This window comes from Trachurus japonicus, chromosome 16 (assembly GCF_045865225.1).
Source record: "Trachurus japonicus isolate A0001 chromosome 16, Traja_1.0".
Classification (NCBI taxonomy): domain Eukaryota; kingdom Metazoa; phylum Chordata; class Actinopteri; order Carangiformes; family Carangidae; genus Trachurus; species Trachurus japonicus.
Window position 1 is genome coordinate 21,761,450 of NC_140922.1, and position 20,420 is coordinate 21,781,869.

The 20,420-nt window shown below is 42.8% G+C and overlaps 1 protein-coding gene across 6 annotated transcripts in view; it reads left to right on the top strand.

The window, feature by feature from the left end:
- The first annotated feature begins 257 nt into the window (after positions 1-257).
- The window catches only part of grb10b (growth factor receptor-bound protein 10b), a 57,725-nt gene continuing 37,562 nt past the window's right edge, over positions 258-20,420 (top strand). For 2 of the 6 annotated variants that reach the window (XM_085802541.1, XM_085802543.1), the window contains exons 1-4: positions 325-562; positions 11,561-11,737; positions 13,646-13,771; positions 20,028-20,124. In XM_085802541.1, the coding sequence (XP_085658667.1) occupies positions 11,735-11,737; positions 13,646-13,771; positions 20,028-20,124 (226 nt within the window). In that variant the 5' untranslated portion in view covers positions 325-562; positions 11,561-11,734. Of the gene's footprint in view, positions 563-11,560; positions 11,738-13,645; positions 13,772-20,027; positions 20,125-20,420 lie in introns of all 6 variants that reach the window. The other 4 variants (XM_085802542.1, XM_085802544.1, XM_085802546.1 and 1 more) reach the window with 4 other exon arrangements.

Consider the following 20,420-nt stretch of genomic DNA (forward strand, 5'->3'; position numbering starts at 1 on the left):
TGATGAGCAATGGTTGGAGCATGCAACCTGTAAAAAAATATATATGTTAACACCACATATCATAGTACTGGACCCAGAATTTGTGTGTGCGCGTGCGTGTATGTTGTTTTGAACAGCACACACGCGACATTGAGGCAGCTCTTCAAAAAATAAAAGCGGAATCCTCTGAACACGCCCTTATTCCCATAAGACGTGAACGCCGCATTAATCACCCCTCGCGTGTGGGCGTGGCCTTGTCTGAGGGGGAGGAGTTGTTAACGTGTGTGTATGCGTGTGTGTTTGTGCGTGTAGGCTACGTATATGTGTGTGTATGTAAGTAAGTGTGTGTATCCCCGGCCGCATGAGATGAGCTGCCCGCAGTCTTTGCAGCCACTGTTTTCGCCTCCTCCTCCTCTGTTGCCTCTGTCTCGCTGTCCAGTCCGGGAATGTTGACCACCACCACCACCACCACCACCGTGGCCTGATCCAGCGCTGCCGAGCGTCGCTTCATCTCCACACTGCCGCTGCTCTCCGTGTTTGTCCCTGAGGCTTCGTAGCCTGCCTTAACTGATCCGGTTGGAAGGTGAGTGCATGTTAACTGGATGGAGAAGCGCAGCTCTCATGCTGCTGCTTCTGCTTCTGCTTCTTTCTGGGTGCGGGTAGTAGTGGCGGTGGTGGTGGTGGGGAGGGTAAAGAAGTGCACGGAGAGTGTCCGGCCGGCGAGCGCGTGAAATAAAAGTTTATATGTGCTGTTGTGATGATAACACGCACTGTTATGCGAGTTGGAACACATGTGAGTGAGCGCTGATCGTAGCCGCCTATAGCGGGACCAGACCTGGATCCCTGCCTGTCTGCCTGACACTCCTTCCTGACACCGTAGCGGCCACTCATTCAACTTTGAAAACAAGTTTATTCATGGGACCAAGTTGTTGCATTAAAACTGTTCCTACTCCTCCTCTTGTTATTCACACTTAGTGGGAAGCTTCCGCCGGAGACACCCCGAGCCTGTTCCGGGGTTTGTACGCGTGCAAGATAAAAAGAAAAAGCCGTCTGAATCTCGTGCGCTCTCCTGTCCTGCACCTTTTCCCCGCAACATATACTGTGATTCGACTCTATCGAATAACCTGCTGTGTTTACGGTTGCGTAACATGGACCATAGGCTACTTTCAATTCAGCAGGACTTCAACCGCCCCCCTACCCAGCACCAGCCCCCCTGCTCCACCCCCTCCTCCTCAACTCAATTCTGTGAGAGTTTCGCCAGTCTCGCCTTATCGCCTTATCCTTTTGGCAGCGTTTGCTTTGGGGGTGGGGAGGGAGGGAGGGAGGGAGACGGGGTAAGAGAGAGGGAGAGAAAGAGGCGTTTTCCCAGGGATGTTCATGAAGCCTTGGTGCAGTGCTTCCCTAGAGTGGGCTCTGGGGGGAACCCCAGGGGGTGATTGGGTGGGATCCAGGAGGAGAGAGTGGGGGTGCCCAGTAAAATAAGGGATTGCTGAATCCACCAGAACAAGAGGAAGAAGTTCCTTTAATCACAGTCGCTGACTGTAAAAAAAAAAAAAAAGAGTGTTATCAGTGCACTTGTTAAGCAGCTCTACAGTACTGAGTCAATAGGTTATAACAACAAAACACTCCCAGAGGGCTTGTGTTGAAAAATGTTGATGTGAAAATCTTTGGGGGACCTGTGGCCCACTCATTTATCTTCAAGCTGACACTAAATCCAGCCACTGCCCTGCACTGTAAATGTAGTGTACCTGCAGATGCAGCATCTCACCATTCTCTATTGTATATGCCTCTATTGTTTCATTGTGATATTTGTTATTAAAGCCCATCTCAGCTTATATTACAACACAATACTTTGTCTCAGTTTGCAAGACTTTGAGAAACTGTGCTTAAGAAACATTAAGAGTGAGGAGGGGCAAGTGACTAAGAGTGAGGGCTTGATCGTTATCTAATCTAACATTATGTGCAGAAGTCTTGACAAAGCAACTCTTCATAGTCTAATCCACCCCGTCATTTGGGAACTCAGCCAAATCAATTTCTTTATTGGCTGCATGTGGTCTCTGCAGAAAGTTGCATAACCACCCAAATTTATGATTCTGGGAACTATTGGCGTTGGTCTGTGTGTTTTGAATGTAGATCCGGGCTCCCACTGGGAGTGTGGGGTTAGACTGGAAGGAGGCACTTAGAGACTGATACACACATTTTCTAGGTAATGTGTCCCAAAATGCTTTGTGCCAGTGCACATTTTCAAGTGAGGTAAACTAGTAGAACTCCTGAGATAACAGTCTCTTTTTTTGTGTTAGAAAACTTTGGCACACACTTAAATTGGTCAGCTGCACAGGCAGAGCTACCAAGCTTCCATTTCCATAGGTCTGTGGTCAGGGAAATGCTGGAGAAAACCAAGTTACATGAATTATTATTGTGTCTGGTGGTACATATAACATTTTGTCTCTGTCATCCATCCCCCATTGGATTAATTAAGATCCTGTATACTGAAATTCATTTGCAGGTCTTAAGTTGAACCTCAGCATACTTTGCAGGATGAAGGCAGGCACAGCACAGTCAGCACCTTCTCTGGAATCACTGAAGTGAAATTCACCACTGATGTATCACTCAGCTTGGCAACCTACAGAGGAGCACTCCAGTACTCCACATATGCATGGCTCTCTGCACGTTAACCTCAAAGTCTGGTTGAATATGAAGCGTTTTGATCACTGCTGCTGCCTCATTCTGTCTGAAACATGTTATAGTCGTATGATTTTTTTTTTAACACCCTCCCACTCATAACCAGAGAGGATTTCTCTTTTCCTTGCCTTTGCCCATTATTTCCTGCTTTCTTTCATTTAATTATGTTGTGGTCACATCTCTGTGTACATGGCAACCGCTCGAGCTGTGGTTTTTTCTCTCCCTCTCTCTCTCTCTCTCTACCCCCACCCCACCCCACCCGCCCCCCAGCACCAGTCCTGCTATTTCAAGTCCATGCTCAGTAAGCACAGGCATGACGGGGCATGAACTCTGCAAGAGTATGGGCTGCCAAAAGTCTGCTGACTGCACATATTGCACATAATTATACTTACAATAAGCTATACTCAGCTGACTCTAGGATCCAGACTTGTGTGTTTTGTCTTCTGTGACGCTCAAAAAAAAGAAAATCTGAAATGCAGTTGCTCCTGCCGCTCATACTCCACCGGTTTTTGATTGAAATGCTATATGCTTGGCAGCGATCACCCCAGAGATTTATTACATAACCAGAACTTGAACCTCGGTTTTAACTTGAGCACTTTTCTTGATGTACAAATAAATATTAAGTTGTATACCCGCACCCCCTCCTCCCCCCCGGTCCATGTGTATGCATATAGTTTCAGCTGCCATCCCAAGGCAGAAGTGGCAGAGATATCCTGTTAGCTGGTATTGGTGCTATAAGAGCTTGTGGTCGTGCTCTAGGCAGCATTCCATTGGGTCTTGCGTCAGCCAGCAGTCATTCAGCACTGGTTAGTCTAGGCTTATACACTGTTAATACCCCTCCCTGATGTCATGACACCATTAACCCAAGCCTGCTGGGGGGGGGGGGGGGGGGCACAGCACAGTTCATGTCAGAAGACTGAGGCTGCCTGGACCTAAAAGCAAAGTTACTTTAAAATGCCCAGCAGGGCTGTCAGTAGTTGAAAAAGAATGCAGTGATCTTTATTTGGTTTCTGGCTAAAGGTAAAGTTTGGGCTCAGTGCATAATCGGCGGACATCATACGTAGCCTCTCCTCTGAATTGTTCTGTGTTGGCCGGGCCTTAAGGCACTAGACAAACCATGGTGTTTGGATCGCTAGGACTGGTATTTAAGCACAAGTTAACATTTCTTTTCGTTGACATTACTGCTCAATTCATGTTTTATGTACTTGGTGTGTTGGCGACAACTGCTGAGTAATCATGTTCTGCTCTGTGAGAGTTCATTTCTAAGAACCCAGATCCTCACCAGAAGAAAAACTTTGTGGTATTATTCTTCCCCCTCCTCCTCCACACTATAAATATGGACCTGTACAAACCCGATTCTCACCGCTTTCCACTTGTGACCTAAGATGATGCAACGCTTGCTTGTCCAACCACTGCCGTATATGGTGGATTGAGTTTCTCGCTGTCTGGTGTTGGTCCAAATGTGGCTGAAACCCAAGGCTGCGTGAGAGGCAAGAATGTTGCCTTTATTGTGTAGGTAACCGAACACCTGAGGGACCACAGGCTCAGGTGTGCGCAGGTAACGTGGTGTGGATGCGCCGTGATATGTCGCGCAAAAAATGATCTCTCTAATGTAAGCTGCACCAGCTCTCCCTTGCTCTCACGTTCCCTTGCCTTTATCTCCATACGTCTGTCGTCTCACGGTTTATCGTTGTCTCTTTGTCCATCTGTCTACCTCACTGTCTGCCCCCTATCTCTTTCCTTAGCCAGCCTCAGTCTCTGAGTTTCACCTTCTTTATCTCTGTCTGTCTCTCGCCATTTCTCCGCGTCTCACACTACCAGCTGAAATCTGCGATGCTAAATCAAAACAAATCATGGCTAGTTGGCTTTGGTAGATGTACTGAATGATTAACAACAAAAAGGGCTTCTTTTTGCAGAAATATTTCCCAGTGCAAAAAACTTGAACAATACAGGCATTTTCCTGTTGCTGAATTATAGCACTGTCCTGAACTGCACTCTGAATCCCTCTCATGCTCTGAACAGAGCACTTTTGACTGGGTATGCATGTACATGAAACATACTTAATTGCATTTTCTGCCCTCTGGTTTCAGGGCTTAGAGTGTTGTACCTTGGTATTTAGGAATAGGACTTATGCTAAGTCTTTGTTAATATGATTTTTTTCTTTACTCAGCCAAGTTTGTTAGCATTCCTTAGTGTAAGTAAGTAAAATAAATCCTTCCTGCCTTTCTCCTCAAGTGGTCCCATAGAACTCGATCCCTTTTCTGATACAAGTAAGGTTTTACTCACTATGCTAATTTTTTGGGGCATTTGATTTGTTTCTTTTTTGCTGCTGATTATGATTTCATTTGCCCAGACTCAGGTCTGTTTTTAGCAGCTTTGTGTTCTTCAATAAGAGCAGATCTGTGTACTTGGCCAGAGTTGGCGCTTGAAGAGGCTCTGTGCTACCAACAGGTGTGTAGTAAAGATGGTGTCAAGAGAAGGCGAAGCCATCTAACGTGGCCCTCTTGGGCCACCATTACGGCCAACTTGTGCACAAGCACCATTGCTCCCAAGCCCTGTTCATTCATCTCTGTCATTGCATAAGACCAGTTCTCCCAAGCAGCCCAATGAAATCCTCATCCAATTAGGCACTGTCCACGTTTCCAAAAGGCCTTTCTCTCATAGACTGGTGCTATTCAGCCTCCCCCGGCATGACATCAGGCCCTCTCTTACAGCCCCACTTTATGCTGCTGCTCTCAGATAATGAAAGCTGCCAGTTAATGACTAATCAACATGTGCAACAAGCACATCCAGTGAGGAGTGACTACCATCTAATCTGCTGATTAAAACAGAAGACAGAGATGCTCTGTTCAACTCTCTCTCCATGTCTTTCAGTGTTGCATTGCTGCAGAAACAACAACCAGCCCACACACACACACATACACACACAGCCTCATTTGAGAAGCTTGAAAGTTGAAAACTGGAATAATGCATTTTTTTTTGGACTTTCAAATGTTTTTGTCAGCAGTGGTTATCAGTTGTAAATTTACTAGTTAAGTAGTATAAAACTGTGCACTGCTGACAGTTAACTCTAAAGTTTTTATATGTTTTTTTTTAGTGATCTGCATCTCCTACACCTAATTCTTTCAATTTTTGTTTGCTGCAATCTAATGAATTCAAGATGATTTGTTGGATTTGTTGCAGGTATAATAAATACACAAACAAGCTGGTGGGAACCTCAAGCTAGCAGCAACACAATACAGCAGAGCAGGCAATCAAGCTCTCATATCACTCCCCGTCTTACACACATCACATTTCTATAGTTCTCGCTGCAGGAAGTTGTGATAACTCGCCCCTTCGGGCTGAGTGTAGTCATTTAAGGTGTCTAGTCTAGTGTAAACATATACGGTAGAATAACTGACCTCCCTTCTCTTGGGGTTGGTTTACGGTTAGTACATTTACATCAGTGGGTTCTTCACAAGTCCCCAGACAGTGAGTTGGATCCCCGCCATGTCTTGAATTAAGACGCTGTTTATGTTCTCGACTGGCGCACTGCAGAATAAGGGGAGGGGTCAGATAGGTGGGGCTGGGGCAGTGTTTGGGGGAGAGAGAGGAAGCTGATGAGTTGCAGTACAGCAGGGGTTAACAGTGGACATAGTGGGTGGGTGCGTGGGTGGGGGCTCAGATGAGTTTAGTGGGTGTGGTACTTGAGAGCAGAGTGACCACTGTCTGATCTGCTCAGGTTTACAAAGAAGGATGTTGTGGATCTGTAGCATTTCTCTTGTGAGTGTCATGTTTTCCATGGTTCACAGCACAAGGAGCCCCAGAAATTAATTTAAGAACTCTTTATTGAAGGGCGTTTTTGTGTATATGTGGATTTTAAAACCATTAAACCTGCAAAACACTCAGCTGAAAGATGCTAAAACACACTGTAGCCTTACGGGGAACTACAGAGTCTGTTTGTGATAATTCTCTGGGGACTCACCGCTACAAACAAGAATCCTGTGTCATCCCTCAAACCTCATCTCACTGAGTTTGGTCTGTAAGAGATTAAAGGACGAGCGGCTCTCCACAACTTGCTGCTTAACTGGGATACTGCATGCAAGTAATGCTACTCCTATGTTTTAACTCAGAAATTACCATTGAATGAAGCCAGGAGCCTCTTTGAGTGTGACTATACAGTCCTTTTTGGTGCTGCACTGCAAAGAAAGTTTTACAGGAATTATTACAAGCCAAGATAGTATATTTAGATATGCTGTAAATCATATTGAGGACACGCGTACTGCATGTAACTACGCACGCTGCTCCCCCTGGGTGCAGCGATCGGTGTTTGACGCTGCCACTTGAAGAGAAGCGATGTGAAGCCTGTTCCAGCTGCACTGTCTGTCTCAGTGATGTCTCGGGCTGCGGTGGGATTCCAGGGATCCCGTGGGGCCCAACACAAATGCTGCAAGCGTGGGACGTATTCATTCTCATGTAGTCAGCATCATTATCACAAGATAAAATGTCATACATGAAAACACGAGAAGCTGTTTATTATTGGGCTTAACCTTTCATGTAGAAACGCTGTCTCCCAGTAAACCTTACGCAACCTTCCAGTAAACCACGCATCAAATATGGTAAGGCATGAGACCAAATCAACTGACATGAATTTTGTTTAAATATCAGTCACATTTAGAAACTGACACCCACACTCACTGAAAGAGTAACAGCGCCGCTGTACTGAAGTGTGATTCTCACAGTATCCTGTTTATATCTCTCGTTATGGGAAATTACACTATTATAGAAACAAGTCGTGATCTGTAATGTTTTTCTTTGCCCTTTTAAGATCACTACTTATAAGCATGGCTTATTAAAGAGCCGTGTTAGTATTGATTATGATAAAAACTAATAAACTGCACATGTGTTTTCCCTGTGGGATTCATGCAGGCAGATGTTTGATGCACCGCGAGTGGTCAGAGTTTAATCAGAGTGCGATCAGGTTCCCTACAGGAGCTGGTGGGATGGTACGTCTGCAGTTGTGGGCAGTAATGGTCAGAGATCATGCAGGATCAGTCAGGTTTGAGATGGAACAAACAGTCCTCTGCAGACCTATACCCCAGGGCATCTCAGATAAAACACTTTGTTCCTGACACAACCTGACCCCCTGCAGGCATAAAGATGTGGCCTTTTGACCTTATGATACCTAAGTAGTAAGTTTACAATCTGTGTGCATGCACATACTCTGCCATATGTCCCTAACTTTCTCTCATCACCACCCGCCCTTCCCTGGCTGGCCCACAAATCAGTACATGCCATTTCACGAGGTTGGGGTTCGCTATGTCTTTTTTCACCCAGTAAGTACCCTATATGGAAAGAATGTGCTTTCTGCATTCCTAAGATGTCTGAGCAGAGCTGAACAGCCCTGTGTTGAGCTGTGTCCAGTCCAATCAGCTGAAGTCCAGCTGACTGAGATGAACACATTTTACAATTATATGCACAGGGCAAGTAGTTGACACAGCTGTGCAGCTGAGCTGTACAGACGCTGCTGCTAAGAATTGTGGGGTTTTGGTGTATGGTAACTGAACCCAGCGATGCAGGATCTGTGTGTGTCTTTGTGTGTGTGTGAGAGAGAAAGAGGTTTGATTCATTCCAAATATGAACAGAAGGGCTCTTTGCAGGGTTATTTTCTTATAGATGTGATATGTTTGAACAAAACTATGTCCTGAACTGTGTATTTTTGCATGAAACGGCTCATCACTCTGACTTGTGCTATTTTTGCCAAAAGGGCCAGTCTGGAGTCATGTGACACTGGTGTCCATATGAGTAAGTGCACTTTGAAGGGAGTTTTATACTCCTGCCAATCTTACCCTGCATGCACCGGGGCAGTAATGTGACATACTGTGCATAAACTGCACACACTGTTGCTCTGAAGAAATAATCTGTTGATTCAGTTGTAAGATTTGGCAACAGCAGAAAGGCTATCATGAATTTACACATAATCCCTCAATACGTAAGCCACATGCCATGTGTTTGATTTTATTCAGTAACACTGAATGTTAGATGAAGTCTTAGAGTCAGAGAACTTCTTTCTCTCTTTAAATAACCGCGCTTTCATGAACTGGAGCACTTCCAGCATCTTCCTTTAAAAGACTGACTTTCCTGACTTGTACACTGCACAAGTTTATGCAACAGCATATATGGATGAACTGGTGTGTATATATAATGTACTTTATTTTCCCAATTTGAAGAGACAAAAAAATAGAGAGAGCAGTGAATGCCTCACAGAAATATACAGGGGCAGGTGGACCGTGACTAGACACGTAGTTACACAGACAAGTAAACAGAAATCTAGAGAGAGAGAGAGAGAGGCAGACAGAAAGGTTGAGTTACAAAAAATGAACAGACAAGCGGGTTGACAGTTAAGACAGACAAACCAGACCAACAGGCAGGCAGGTTTAGAAAAAAAAAAAATCAAACCAACTCCTTACTTTACAAGGCATGTTTGGCAGTGCAGCTCACAAGACACTCATTTATTTCAGCTTTGGCCTACATACAGTATGTGAGGTTAAAAGTTTAATATTTCCATTTCCCACTCAAAGTATTTTTATTTGATTCCTTGGAAAGGCTTAAGGAAGGGAAAAAGTTAATAATCTGTTATTTAATATGGGAGGAAGTTGTGGCCTAAATAAGTAATGACTCCATTTAAAACCATAATGAGAGTTAATAAACATGATCCTAGATGTATATTTAACATTCGAGAGGAGGCATAACCTTGCAAAGTTTGTCTTTTGCTTTGTAAAACCTCATTCGTTCCATCGTATGTTGTAGTTTTACACTCATGGTGCAAGTTACAAACAGTCTTGCAGCCTCTAAAGTCTTCTTAACGTCCATCTTTGGTGTGCTGAGCTGGCCAGTCTGCTCATCCATCTCCATGTAAAAGAGGGGAACTGTTGAAGGAAATGTTTCTACTGTTTCAGTGAGGCTTTACTTTAAATAGCCCAGGTTTCTGGTGATCCCAGGCCTTGCCTTTGGCTTCTCTGCAGGGCTTATCACCCAGGGATGTTAAAGCTGGACACTTGATATGTAAGCACACATCAGCAGCACATTAACCCCTGCTCCCCAGAGCAGCTACACTTAACACGTTTGTGCTACATTTGTTGATTGTATTTACAGAGAGGTCAGACTCTGTTTTTTTTCTCTTAGTTACATTTAACATTAGCAATGACTTGTCATTAGTACATGCAAAATGCGTGTGTGTTCAATTTTCCAAAAGCAGTAGTCGTTAAACATGTGACTTGTGCCACTTGATACTTTTATATTCAAATCTCATGTAATCTATCACATGTATTCACTCTATTGCAGTTAACTGAAACAGACTTTTCAGTAAACAGAGTCCCTAACGGAATAATTGTCTTAGTGTTCATAGCTTATTGGCTCAGATTCAGTGTTTATGGTGTGTTCTAGCACGTTTAGGGCACCTCATGTACTATATATCAGAACTTGCTGTATGTTTTATGTAAATGGTTTTGATAGATTGTCTATGATCTATGCAGGAAATTCTGGTAACATAGTCCTGTTTGTTATTTGTCTGTCGGTGGGAAACTCATTATATGATTCTGAGATTGTAGTTTGACTTTCACAGAATTTACTCCTTTATGTATAGACAGATTTGTGGGTAATTGGGCCTTTTTAAAAAAACAAAACAAAACAATACAAGGCACTAAATATTTCCCAGAACCTCAGCATAATGTGATGTAAACCCTTTAAGCTGAACACCTTCAGCCATGTGTCCTGCATTTGCTGCGTTGGACGGATTTACGATTCATGATGGGCGTTATGAAGGCCCCTGCGTTTGAAGTCCATCTGCTAGCATTCTCCCCCTCGCAAATCTGGGCAGAAATCACATTAATTAATCCAGATGCAGTCACCTCACCGCTGGGTACAGCCGCAGCACCCCAAAGTCCCCCTTTCTAGTGTGGTGACACCGTCTGGATAATTGCACTGTCAAGGTCAGAGATTTAGGTTTCAGTACACTGTTCAAGTGGAAGGAATCGAATCAAAGGGCTCTGAGAGGGTCTAATCCCCACACTGGAATGGCTTTGATTGTGTCAGGGAGCAATTAACATAGGTGTGTGTTTGGTCAATATATCAGTCACTGAGAGTCACTGTAACGCACATGAACACTTTGAAAGTCAACTCTACGGGGAACGCCAGAGCTTTTTTCCCATGTGTTATCACGCACAGCTGAAGCAGAATTCACTGTTTACACCTGAACTGGTGAAAGGCAGAACAGGGTGAGTTAAAGGCTGCTTCTGTCCCCCGTTGCACAACCCCCTAACTCCTGAAATATAATAAACATACAGTTCAGCCACGGCCAGTCAGCAAGTCTGTGGCGCCTAATGAGGGGCTGCTTGGAGAGTTTATGCTGATGTTAATTTGTTTTGTTTTTGTTGTAAATTGTGTGTCTGTAAATAATGTGTAAATGACGAGCTGTCCTTGCATGCCAGGCCACACACATGGATTGACACAGTAACACCCACGCGCGCACACATACTCATTACGAGCGAGCCCTTTCAGCGGTCCCAGTGATCGTGGTGCCAAGCTCTTTGTTTAGAATGCATTCAAAGCCCGGTCATTATTTGCGAGCCCGATTTTGGAAGCATAAAAAAACCTCTTTTAATTTTTAGTTTGTTTAGAGGAAAAAAAAAAAAGTTGGAATGGGAGCACTCTGAGTGACGGGTTTTGTTTTATCCCATCAGCTGACATGGTTTTCACAAAATCACACATCTAGTTGGATGATAATCCAAAATTTAATTGTTGACCATTTTAAACAAAGGTTAATTTTTGTTTTCATAAAGTAGCAAGTTTATCAAGTATTATTTTGATTGTAGCACATGGATGCCTAACTAGATGTTTCTATTTGATCTGTTTGTTACAGTCTAAAAGGGCCAGTGTCCTCAGAGCAGCTTGTTGGATGGTTGAACAGCTTCACAAACCCCCTCCCCGCAGCACAATGTCTGCCGTTGTTGGGGGAGAGGGAGGGCTGCGTTGGACAGTTTCTCTAATTGTCCGAAACCAACAATGAGTCCCTGACAGCCACTGTAAGCCATGAATGGTAAGGTGTGTAGAGGTGTGAAACTAAGCAGAGTGTGAACATTTCTCTCAAACTCCCGTTTTTCATTCACTTTTTGGGTGAACAAACAAATGAATGTCTTCCAGGGGAGAGACTCCCTAAAATATGTTCCCTATATATAAACAGTTGCTGCTTCTCACCTCCAGCTCTGATGGCTGCTTTTACACTTGAGTGTGGCCATTCAGAGCTGCTGTAAACACATTTGCCTCCAGACGTGGTCGGACAACACGTCATATAGTCAAGTTCTTGTCATGCATACCTCTGTGTTTACAGTTGACATATTAGATGGACTTAAAAAAGCTGGTTTATGATGTTGCCATTTCATTTTTCAGTTAAACAGCATTTGCAGTTTGCAGATGGTGACAGTAGTTTGGTGCAGAGTTGTCCTGTTGGCTCTATAATACACAACTAATACTTCTCAAAGGCCCTGAAAACTCCTAAAAATAGAGCCTCTACACACCCACGCTTGGCCACACATGTGCAGCATATGTAAACATCCACATACACACATATGCCCACATACAGTACACATAGGCATGCAGAAACCCACTTACAGGCAGAAATGCACACACACATACACACAGTATGGCCACAAGGGCAGCCCGCTCACAACCACTAATGCAAACACGAGATAATATTAGCCGTCTATAAAATGGCAGGCCATATTTTTAAAATACCAAGAGGGGGTCATGAACTGCTGCTTAAAAGACCATCACAGTTGTGAGCCCCGAGCTGCTCGGCTCCAAATATACCCCGGGATCTAACTTAAGACCTGGAGAGGTGCCTGCAGGGTATTTTTGGGTCAGTGTTTACAGGTGTTTGTTCAGTGGCAGCAGTGCCAAGAGGTTAATAGGATACCCACTTTAAGAAGTTCAAATAGACTAAAGTCCATGTTGTTGAATTTGTGGTTATTTTGACCCAAGGGTGGCTGGGGAGGGTGGGGGGCAGGGGCTTCACAGAGCAGAAGAAAAACTTTCAAGTCCCCTGAGGAGCAACTTCTATTACATCAATGTTAGCTCACAAAGACCACTCAGTGAACTGTTCTGTAATGTGCTGCTGTGAAATTGAAGTATGGTGAGATAGAGAGTTGGGATCGGATTAAGAATGGTAAACCCAAGATGACAAGACTTTGATAAGGGAAGCACTTCATGTTTGGAGTCTGGAGGAGACTATAGAGGATGCACCACTTACAGCAAACCAATAGCAACTCTCTGGTTATTTTACGGTAGCAGCACAAAGTTTAATCAGCTCTTTTTTATTGTGCAAATAAAAACCATTATGGTTTATCTTTGTTCCAGTGAATGGACTTTATCCCCTCATAATAAACACAACTTTCCACCAAACAGAACAAAACAAAGCAAGCTTTTGCTTAAATTTGTGATGTTGTTCGAAGACGTGGTTCTCCAGTCTTTACCTGATAGTGGAAATCAATTATGAAACCTGATAAGTTATTTCACTTGGTGATAAATGTCACCTCATGGGAATGCTGCATTTGATTGGTGCAAAATCTTGTACCTCTTTGCCCCTGTTACAAAATATTTGGTGGTATCTTCAGCTATTTAAAATTAAGATTCAGTCATAAACCAGAATCATGGGGCATTTTGAATCAGATGACGTTATTTTGTCTGTGTGCATGCAGCAATTTATAATCATATCCTGTCCCTCCCTTGTTGCTTGTTGCTGTTGTTTACCCTGGGTCTATGTGGGTTAAGAAGTACTCTGTGCTATATCTGTTTTCTCAGAACCCAGGCTTCATCTTCCTTTCCTACACTGTCATCCTCTCCTTCCTTCATCCTTCCTCTCCTGGACCTTCACACACACCCCCCCCCCCCCCTCCTTCCATTGGAGTTTTCCACTAACCCCCACTTGTCTACTCTTCTTCCTCTACAGGTTCTGCCCTGTCCATCTTGCATTAAAACTGATCCAACCAGGCAAATTGTACGAAAGAGCCGAGAAACACAAAACATGGCTGTGGCCGGATGTCCGGATTACTTCCTGCATCATCCAAATTATCAGGTAAACAGCAATTTCCTGTAGGGTTTTCATGAGCAGAATTGTTGTTGTGTTTGTAGAGATGAAATGATATATTTCAAGATGTTGCCTAAAATGATGAGCAAAACTGGACTGAGATGTCAGTCTGAGATGTTCCCCAGAGCTGGACTCACAGGATGTCTGTTTTAGATTTTAAACTTGTATTAACTTTATTTGATAGAAAATCTGACATTTTTGAACCAGAAATGTTCCAGTTTCTCCCTGAAATCACATTGGATCTCATCACAGGCTCTAGAGTTGCACCACAGGCCACAGCTTAACATGCACATACAGTACAGGCAGGTGACAGACTAAAGGAAAAACCTGAATAAATTAGTGAGGAAACGTAAGCAATGCAAATGCCTCAGCCACACAGCATGGTGTAATGAAACATTAAACATCCAATCGTGCTCTGTGATTATGTATGTAGAGCCAGCTGATTCTTATTCTCTATCAAGATAGTGAGAGGAAAAGATCTAAGTGACTTTAAAAGAGAGTTCATAGTCGGGGCATGGCAGGAGTTTCAGTCACAAAGATGCTCAACTTACTAGTGTCTCAGTGGGAACGGTGCATGAAGTGACATCTGCATTGAGATCCATGGAATGACGTCAGTAAATAGCTTTGGAAGTTGTGTTTGGCAATGTAATGCTTGTGTGTGTGTGTGTGTGTGTGTGTGTGTGTGTGTGTGTGTGAAGGTAAGGAATAACAGCAAAGCAGCTCTTCCTCAGGTGACTGAGTGTCCATGCGGGACATAATCAGACTCAGACTGTCAGCAAGAACAGGCCGTCAACAATTACACAGAGAGGGATATTATAGTAGAGTTGCTGTGTATAAACCCCTCATTACAAAGATGAGTGAGAGTTCAGTGGTGCAAGAACCACAGGCATGGTCTCCAGGGATCTGAAAAAGTTATACAATCATATTCTAGTGGGCGAGGTCAAGTAGTCTGAACGCCAGGAGAACAGCTGAGGCACGAACGTCTGATCCACGCTGCTCCTCTGTGTGTGTGTCATTTGTATGCTAATAGGAGTGTTCTCTTGACAAGACAACACTGCCCCCACCCATTGGACACGAGGAGTCGCTGTGTGATTTGATGGGATGTGAATCGTATTCTGTGGCCTTCACAATGTCATCTCAAGTCAGTTGAACACCTATTGGAGTGTGTTGGATAACAGTCTCTACCACCATCATCAAAACACTAAACAAATTTTTAAAAAAAGAATAGCTTCTGGGTCTAATGCTGCTCATCCTGTTCTTGCAACACATGGCAGCTCAACACCTAACTACTTTACATATACACTTTCCTAGAATTACTTTCCTTTTTTTAAATCCTATGTGATCTATGCCATTTTAACAGTGTGATATTTCTATGCTAGATTTTGACTAAATTAAGTATAGGAAATGAACTATTAACAGCATAGCCAAATTGTTGAACAATGGTCAATAGTTCAGGTGCACTATTTAAAAAATAAAATAAAATACTTGTTCTATATGAACAAAGATGTGATCTGTTAATTTGTTGTTGTGCAAGCAATGGCAGACTTAACCTCTCACATGAGGTTTGAGGTTTAGTAGCTTCGTTCACACCTGCCTTCACAGAGCAAAGGGCTTCCAAACATTTGTGTTAGGGCAGTAGCACTATTAGCCTGATCAGAAGCTGCCCTGTTGTCTGCTCGTCATCTGGGTCATGGCTTTATCTTTGACCTTTGACCTCAGGGCTAGAGGGCAGAAAATTCAGCTTGCTAGAGTCTCCCAGATCACCACAGCTTAAAGAGACAAGCCTTCATGAAAGCAAATATCCTCATGAGGTGAGGTGTGTGTGTGTGTGTGTGTGTGTGTGTGTGTGTGTGTGTGTGTGTGTGTGTGAGAGAGAGAGAGAGAGGCTGTATAGGTTTAAAATCTGGACAGAGTGAGCAATCATTTATTTCTTTCATCTTTTTCAACAGTTTGTATGGGTGCTGGTGGAGCTACAGTATGCCGACCTTAATGTACACACTCCAGTTTACACACGGAGCACTACACACACACACACACACACACACACACACACACTCACTCGGCTCTTTGCAAAGCATTCAACTATAACAGATGTACCTTGACTTGCTGAATGAGGAAACTCATTCACTGTGAAATTTCAGGGTTGTGGAAGATTTTCCCTGATAAAACTGCAGCAGCGAAACAGTTTCAAGTCTCTCCTTCCATTTTTGGCATTTTCATGTTTATTTTTTATTTTATTTTGTATGGTTTAGAATGTGATCATCACTGGTTATACTTACAGCAATATATTAAATTTGTTATATTTTGTAAATCAGTAAATAAGTCTGACATCCCATTTATATGCTCAAGTGTCTGACCAGCAAAGAAAAGAAAAACCCAACATGTTTCCAAATGTTCTCAGAATATGCAATAACCTGCCTTTACCATGGCTCAATACTGTGACAGCAGCCACAGCGACACATCAACAAACAGATAAACAAAGCACAAAGCAGACACCAGAGTGTGGCCTCCTGATCTCATTCTGGTTAATTATGTAAGAAGGGATTTCCACTGCCTGCCTAGTGTTCATGTATGTTTCGACAGAGCTAGCTGCTCTTGCTGTCAGCAAGAAGACTCTGGCAGAGGCAGCTCTTGGACCACTGAGTGGGATTTCCACATATCCAAAGCTTTCTGAGAATATTCAGTTCTAGGTAAATCCAACCATAATGGAAAGTGCAATGTTATGCTGTTAAACTTGAATTATTTTTATGGTCATTTCATTCTCAGCTGTTCCTCTTGAGCCAAAAGCATCCCTCAGTTAGTATTGATTCATATTCACTACCCGGTCATAACATTTAACCTTAATCTGACCTCTTTTAAAGGCATAGTTTTGACATGCGTCTCAGTCTTATCCCTCTTGTTCAAGGTGGAACCTCCAGACCTTTGTGTCTGTCCTGCTTTCAATGCCTTAACCTTGTCTCTAGCCTTCCACTGACCCCTTTTAAAAAGCTGAACCCTCAACCCACGACTCTTATTTGGAGTTCCTTTCAACTTCATCAATATGAAAGGGCTCTTGTGTGCTCCCTGTCAAAACTTGGCCTACCCTCAGTCCTGTTTTGACCCCTCTTTAAGAACTTAAGCAACACGTGTGTGTGTGTGCGTTGTGTGAGTATGTATATGTGTGCGTGTGTGTGTATGGCTGTGCCTTTGTAAAAGAATGAGTGTGAGAGAGACAGAGAAGCAGGATGAGAAAATGGAAGAAAAAGGATAAAAGAATCAGAACATCTGTGTTTTTTTTTCTTCTGCAGACACAAAGGAGAATTGACAACTTTTATGTGTTATCTTATTTCCTTTCTCCTCTTTGTTGTCTCAACTTTATAGGCTTCAATAAACCTATAAGCAAATGCGGTGTTAGGCGATGGCTTGGCTGAGAATTATGCTAAAAAGTATCTATAGGATTAAAACCCAGAGTTAACATTCTGTCAGTTGTCTAAAGAGGCATCGAAGGGTGTCTGGATTCTGGACATTTGTTGGTAAGATCCACAAAAGGGATCAAGGTGTGCTTTAAAGGCCCTTTAGTCCGTTACTGTGTGTGTTTGAGTTAACTCATTTACTCCCAGACAGCCATGCAAAGCAGCATTCAAGACCAGTATATGGTCTGAAAGAGTCCCTACGTTTGTGCTCAGTGAAGCTGAACCAGGACCATCCTGTCCTGAACGTGCGTGCACACACACACACACACACACACACACACACACACACAGTCTAACTTTACTCTGTGCCATCCCACCAACCAAATGGCGTCCCAGTGCTGTTTGGGTGACTGGGTAGGGATCAGTCACAGTCTGGTAGCTGTACCCCCAGACGGTGTGTGTTGATGACAGAGTTGGCTATGTCACGAACAAATGGCGTGATGCGTTACTTTACTAATTTTATTATTATTATTTAATTCAAAAGCAGGTTAGCCCCATTAAGAGCCAAGATCTGTTCTTTCGATTCAGCCACGATGTCTGGAACTCCAGACAATACAATGGCGGAACAATGCCACGTAATGATTGGATGCGGTTGGGTTAGTTGGTATAGCAGAGGCATTGGGGGGTGGCGGTGGACAGAACCATGTAGTGACATTGCACATCCAGTTATATCCAGTTTAGTCTGAACCCAGGCACCAGTATAGACACTAGAGAGGAACACTAATGAGTTCCTAATCGCTGAACATTTAAGCTAAAAATTTTTGCAGGGGAATCATGGATTACATGTTTCCAAAATATTCGGCCGAGCCCTTATTTTGAAGAATGGAGGCATCAGAGTGGAATTCTACTTCAAGCTTTATTCTCACAGTGAGTCACTTATCTTTGAAGCGCTCATTATGTCTGGTTAGCAAAGGTACTTAAAACGTCGCAGGTACTAAAGGAAAGTATGTGGTAATTAGATTTCTTTATAAAACATTGAGCTATCAATTGAAAAATGGCGCATTCAGGAATCAGTCGGTTGCACGGAGATGCTGATTTACTATGAAATCCATCTAAAACATCCTAATTCAATTGGAACGTAGCTATTATTTACAGTGTTTTTGGTTTTTGGTTTGTTTTATTACATTATAAAACCTGTAATGTAGTTGTGCGTATTATATTAGATTCCTACGTGTGTACTGTATATGTCTGTGCGCGCATGTGCGTGTGTGTAATGTTAGGACAAGGAAACAAGGCAAAGTCATGAAGAGAGAGCAGCTGTTTAAACAGTGATAAATGTGGGTCTGGGGCAATAAGACACCACTCAGCTTAAGAATGTATAATGCTAAGTACAGCCGGGACCTGATTCATCAAATGAGACATAGTCCAGAAAATCGTATGTGACTGTGAGTCCAAGGAACTGCATGATGGGTAACAGGACCCTCATCATTTAATTATTGCAAGTCATTGTCTCTGGAGGCAACAGAGATAACTCAAAGTGACGTAAGGCAGCAGCATCTATAACAGGAAAAAAAATGTATATATATATAAAAAAAAAAAATCCAGCGGCTGCCTGCATTGTCTGTCAGTGCTCTAAATGAGGCAGAACAAGCAACCGCAGCAGCTTTTATTACAGCATTAGAGGAGGTCTGCTGTGGAAAAGACGCAGAGTTAGTAGCAATGTTTTTCTGAACACAGTAGTCTGTCCTAGTACGTTCTGTTCCCACTCCTGCTGTTAGGCCCTGCGCGGGACGCCAGTCTGCACACACACCCACGCACCCACACACACACACACACACAATGGATAACAATGGATAAGTTGTCCTCTTCAGTAGTTGAAAGTGCTAGAAACAAATCCAAATCAAATATGTCTATAATCCCTACATACAACCAAATGTACTTCCTCTTTGGCTGTGGTTTTTCCTCACAGAACAGTTTTGCAGTGGCTGGAATGCATCGAATGTGTAACAAAGGTCAAACAAGGACACTATGGTTTAACAGTCTTCTGTGCTCTGATACACACCTGACTGTGTTCGCACACAGTTTGTGGCGTGTTCCAGTGTTTTGCACAAGAATGTACAAAGAGTTCAGGTTATCACATCTTAACTTTTTTATTTATTTATTTTTTATCTTACTTTTTGCAGAATTCAATTTGGGGTTTTGTTTTTTGTTTTCTGATCCATTGGCTAGTTCTTTAATTTAGTTTGGGTTTTTTTTCCTCCCCTGACTTGTTTTTATTTTATTAAACCTATTTTAGCTTAGTTGTAGTTTTTAGTCTGAAATCCTTCAAAGGCTGGTGTTTTACATGATCATGTTGACATTAGAAATCCAACAAATACCGCGGGCAGAGCTGCCTGTTCTGACCACAGCAGCTACTGTTGGCCAGTGCGTGCAATGTTTTTGTCTTTTCAACAACTTTGAGTACTGTATGTCTTTATGTTGACAGCTGAGGCCTGTTTAGAAAAATCCACAAGTGATTTCCAGGAGACACTGGGAACTTTCTTTACTTTTGTTATTTTCTGCTTTATACACAAAATGATGCCAAAAACAGTTCTTGAATCGATGACCACTTATTGTCACACTAAAGTCCCTGATATCTGCATAAAACACTGACTGATGTATGTATTATTACTGGACACCTGCATTTCATGTCACTTTTGACAACTCAGTTAAAGTAAGAAATATTTTTTTTTATTTGTTTAAGTTGAAAAGTTTTTGTGTGTTTTTTACCATTAAACAATTTGGGATAATGTATTATGATTAAGGTCTGGTTTTTATTTTTTATTTAACTGTTTTGTTTCTCTTTTTCTCAGCAGGACAATATAGACCGGTCCTCCAATCACAGACAAGCTGACCTCATTGGTCCGAGCTTCCAGCAGTCAGCCAGTCGGAGTTCTCCTAGCCATCAAGGTTGGTTTCCAACATCCAGTTAATATTGTGTGTAAGTGTGTGTGTGTTTGCTGATGCTTATTAGACCTGTTAAATATTGTTTAATTGGATGGGGGTGTTATGTGACACAGGGGAATGTACTGAGTGTACTTGTACTCTGATATCAAATTATATATGATTTTACATTACGTTTTGTGGGTTTGTCATGTGATACTTGTGATTTGATGTACAGTATATGGACTTGGTATAACATAAACCTATAAGGTGTGCATTTTACGACTTTTATTTTCATGCAAAAGAAAATGCAAAAGGGCCAT